Source organism: Solanum dulcamara, chromosome 2 (assembly GCF_947179165.1).
Source record: "Solanum dulcamara chromosome 2, daSolDulc1.2, whole genome shotgun sequence".
NCBI lineage: Eukaryota > Viridiplantae > Streptophyta > Magnoliopsida > Solanales > Solanaceae > Solanum > Solanum dulcamara.
The window spans coordinates 14,985,738-14,990,402 of record NC_077238.1 but is presented as its reverse complement, the minus strand read 5'-3'; the positions used below and the strand labels follow the sequence as shown (position 1 = coordinate 14,990,402).

Below are 4,665 nucleotides of genomic sequence, written 5' to 3'. Positions count from 1 at the left end.
TGGACTCAAAATCTTTTTGCTATAGGAATACTATTTTTTTAAAAAAAAAAGAAATATTGCTTCTATATTCTTATTAATTTTTTGTGTAAAATCCAGCTCCTATTTCTCTTCTTTATTTTTTTGTTCTGTTTTTACAGTATTTTTGTTCTTGCTTTTTTTGTGTGTGTTCTTGAATGTGTTTTGGTGTTCTTTATGAAAAGTGGTGAATGTTGATTAATTGTTCTTCTTTTTTGATATTGTTCTCCCATGATTATGAAGAAGATGAAGGGATTTAAAAAAAGGAGTGAAGTTGGTGGGATTAAAGATGGAGTTTTTGAATAATGATGGTTTGGTGGGGTGAAAGGGGGAAAGGAAAAAGGAAAAGGGTGGGGATATGAGAATGATGATGTTTGATAATTTTTTTTTAAAAAAGGTTTAGGTGAGATTGGGAGGTGGAAAAGGAAAACGAAGAAATGGTGGTTAGTATTGTATAAGTATAATATGTATGTATTGTAGTGAGGTGGTATTAGACCAAAATTATTATAAGAATTGAGTTTTAGGTGTATAGGTGTTAGTATGTTGTAGTATTGTAGGTTGTTGTTGTTATTGAGATTGTAGAGAGTGGGATGACAACATTGGATTGAGATGACTTTGGGCTCGAATTTGGGCTAAAAAAATGATTTGAAATTTGGTTAAGGGTGGAGTGAAAAAATGGTTGGATTTGTAAGGAAAATGGTCACACGAAAATTGATAACTTAGCTAATTAAGCTTAACAAAATAGCCAAACTAATTTAATTGTGAATTCAGCTAAAAATTAGATAAGACAAATCGACAATAATTAATTATCGAGCTTCTTAATTCTAAAAATATAAATTAATTAACTTAGTTATAAACTAATTAATTCAAAAATATAAGCTACTAATTGACGAAATAATAAAATTATTTTTTTAATTATTTTTGAATATTTATAGAAATTAATAATTATATAGAATTATATATATATCATTAAAGATTATAAGAATAATAAAAGTTTCTTTAAAAATACACTTGAAAATATTTTGGTATTTTATAAAAGATAATTACTTCAGATTGTTTAAAATTGAAGAAACTTAATAACTGATATACGTTTATGGAGGATCAAAATTGAGTGTAACAATCTGCTGAGTGAAAGCCACGTGAATTGAATATGCTCTGAATTAGACCAAGATACCCTCAGATGTGAATTTATTTCCAACAAGCGGACATGTTGATACCAAACTCCTAGACTCATGCTTCTATAATAGTAGAAAATAATGAGGCATAATTAAAAATTAGTTAGCGTGTTTGCATCGAGCCAGATAAGAGGTATTTGTCTTTTCGATTCTCTCTCACTAAACACAGTTTCCAGAGATAGAGGGAGAGTCTCTAATCTCTAAATCTCCATTCTTCTGGTAAATCCACTTCCTCCATGCTTCTGTTTTGTTTACCATTTTGTGTTTCTCAGTTATATGCTTCAATTCTTGTTTTCTTTTATGGGTCTATTTGATATAAAGGAAAATATTTTTTTTTATCTGTTTTTTGAAAAATAATTTATTTTCTAATGTTTGATAACTAACTAGATATTATTTCAATAACATTTATATTTTGAGTAGGATAGAATGGGCAGTGAGAGTTTGGGGGTTGCGGGGGGGCTAGGATCGTCAAGGGTGAGGGGTTGGAGGGTGGAGAGGAGGCGAGCTTGGAAGATCCATACATCTTGTTTTTTCTAAATTATTTTCCTCGAAATTTATTTTTTTAAGAAAAATTAATTCTCAAAATATTCTGACCAGAAAAATTAATTCACAAAATATTCTGACCCACCAACACTTCGGTGGCTCAGTGGTTTGGACTTCCATGTTACTTTTATATCCCTTATATTTTAACTAAATTTTTAAATTATATTTTTTATTCTTTTAATCCTAAAATTCACATCATAAGCACTTTTATCCAAACACTCAACTGCTTTTTTATAAAAATAACTTTCAACACTTCAAAATTATAAAAGCAATTCATACATAAAAGTTACTTTTTTTAAGTCAATTCAAACGGGCTCAGGAAAGAAGGAAGTCACAAATGAAACTTTAAATTTCACTATATTGAAAACCTTTGAAATGTCAGAGAAAAGAAGAAAGGGCTGGAAAAAAAAAAGCAAAAAAACTATGAAATATAAATGTGTATTTAAAAATTAACTAATACATTAGGGGATATTTGACTATTTTCTCAAAATAGTGGGTTGTCTTCTCGGTTCTTTCTCACTAGGTTTCCAGAGATAAGAGGGAGAGGTGCACAATAACTATCCTAAATCTGTGCTGTACAGTAATACTTCTCAGTCTCTCATCTTCTCCAAATCTCCATTCTTCTGGTAAATCCACTTCCTCCAGGCTTCTGTTTGTGTTTCTCATTTATATGCTTCAATTCTTGTTTTCTTTTATGGATCTATTTGATATAAAGGAAAATATTTGTTTTTTTAATTTGAAAAATAACTTATTTTCTAGTGTTTGATGACATAGTATTAAGATATTATTTCAATAACATTTATATTTATAGAAAAAAATCATTTCATTTTCCTCTTTTTAAGGAATTTGTTTTTTTTTTTAGAAAAAAGTATTTCATAAAATATTATATGTCCTCAACTTCTGATCATGAGATTAACTTGTGAGTTTTGGATTTTGCTTAAGATAAATAGAAGCAGCTTAAAGATATTATTAGTGTACGTTGCACTCCACACACCATGGGAAACAAGTATTCGAAGGGAATAAATTCCATAAGTGATGCGAATTATCTTGTTCCTGTTGAAAGTGGTGGAATTCCTTTTGGAGCTTTGCAGGAAGCAACTAACAACTTTGATGAGAATATGGTTATTGGAGTGGGTGGCTTTGGAAAGGTTTATAGGGGTGTTTTGTGTGATGGCACAAAGGTGGCCGTGAAAAGGGGTAATCCTGCGTCCAAACAAGGTCTTGCAGAGTTCCAAACAGAAATTGTGACACTGTCTCAGCTCCGTCATCCCTGTCTGGTTTCATTGATTGGATACTGTGAAGAAAATAATGAGATGATTCTAATTTTTGAGTTCATGGTGAATGGGACCCTCAAGAGACATTTGTATGGGTCAGATCTACCCAGTATGAGCTGGGAGCAGAGGCTGGAGATATGCATCGGGGCAGCCAGAGGTCTGCACTACCTCCATACCAACGCAGTTATACATCGTGATGTCAAGTCTGCAAACATATTACTTGATGAGAATTTTGTGCCAAAAATTACTGATTTTGGACTATCCAAGGAAAGTTCTCAGCTTGATCAAACTCATGTTAGCACAGTCATTAAAGGAACTTTTGGCTACCTTGACCCTGAATATTATAGAAGGAACCAACTGACAGAAAAATCTGATGTTTATTCTTTCGGTGTTGTTTTATGCGAAGTTCTTTGTGCTAGGCCTGCCATAGATCCATCTCTTCCGAGGGAGCAGATCAGCTTAGCTGAATGGGCAATGAATTGGCAGAAAAAGGGACTACTCCAAGGAATCATAGATCCCAATCTTGTTGGCAAAACAAGATTTGATTCCCTCAGGAAGTTTGGAGAAACAGCAGAGAAATGCTTAGCTGATTTTGGTGTAGATAGGCCATCTATGGGTGAAGTGCTGTGGAATCTGGAGTATGCACTTCGTCTCCAAGAGCCAATCATTTAAGATGATCCGGAAGAAAACAGTACCATCCTTGACGGAGAGAGCTCTCCACAAGTCAATGCTTTCAGTCATGTTGATGCCAGTTTTGCTGCTGCTCAGATTGAGAAATCAAATTTGGATGATCGCTCTGGTAGTCTGGCGATGAGTAGTCTAGTTGAGTGTAGATAACTAAATGAAAGTGCTACATATTCCCTGATCATGTTGCAACCTTGAGGAAACAAAAGCTTGGTAATCCATTTTCTTCTTGCATCCTGTTTAGTCAGTCTCTTGAGGAGATCCAAATTGTTTGCTCAGTGTTGTCATCCATTTGTAAACTCTTTTTGAAAATGAAAACAGGAAAATAAGTGAAAAACATTGGCTGAAGCCAGCTTTTGCATGGTGAAGTTTTTCTCTGTTTCCTGTTGATCACCTTATGATGTCATATGAGGTAAGCGTTCTCTAGTATGAAATGTGATCTTTGTTATATGGAGTATAATCATATTGTTGAGAGACTACTTGTTTGTAAATCTCCATTCATTTTTTTCTAATAATGATGGTGTCTGGACCAATCTTTGACGCACTTTGTCTATTTCTTCGGTACTTGTTAACTCACACCAACACATGTATCAAGTACCATTCAATTTTTTTCTTCTTAGAACAAGTAATTAGGTTTCATGTCAAATTCCATCATAATTCAAACTGTAATTTTCTTAGGTTTCTGCAATACATCCTTACTTGTCATACTTGGAATGCTTCCGTCATTATGTTATGAATCCTTGCATTCTCTCTTTCGTTTTCTGGCCACCCTATTCTCATCGTTTCAGGTCCATGTTTTTCTCTCTACTTGTCACCCCCTTGCTCCAGAAAACAAAAAAATTATAAAATATACAGGGGCGGAGGTACCGTAGAATGGAGGGGGGCGGTTTCAAAAAAACCCAATAACTTTTGGGTAGACTTTGCACTTGTATTAAAAAACTTAATAAGTATACACATTATTTAACTTGCGAACC

At 33.3% G+C, this 4,665-nt stretch overlaps 1 protein-coding gene across 3 annotated transcripts; it reads left to right on the top strand.

Moving 5' to 3' along the window:
- The first annotated feature begins 1,274 nt into the window (after positions 1-1,274).
- LOC129880374 (receptor-like protein kinase HERK 1) lies at positions 1,275-4,398 on the top strand. Of its 3 annotated transcripts, none has more exons than XM_055954369.1 (2): positions 1,275-1,409; positions 2,825-4,398. In XM_055954369.1, the coding sequence occupies exon 2, from the start codon at positions 2,852-2,854 to the stop codon at positions 3,677-3,679; it is 828 nt and encodes a 275-aa protein (XP_055810344.1). In that variant the 5' UTR covers positions 1,275-1,409; positions 2,825-2,851; the 3' UTR covers positions 3,680-4,398. The 3 variants fall into 3 exon arrangements, with proteins under 3 accessions (XP_055810344.1, XP_055810343.1, XP_055810342.1); XM_055954368.1 differs by lacking the exon at positions 1,275-1,409 and adding an exon at positions 1,908-2,359; XM_055954367.1 differs by lacking the exon at positions 1,275-1,409 and adding an exon at positions 1,917-2,359 and having other exon boundaries at positions 2,676-4,398.
- The last annotated feature ends 267 nt before the right edge of the window (positions 4,399-4,665 follow it).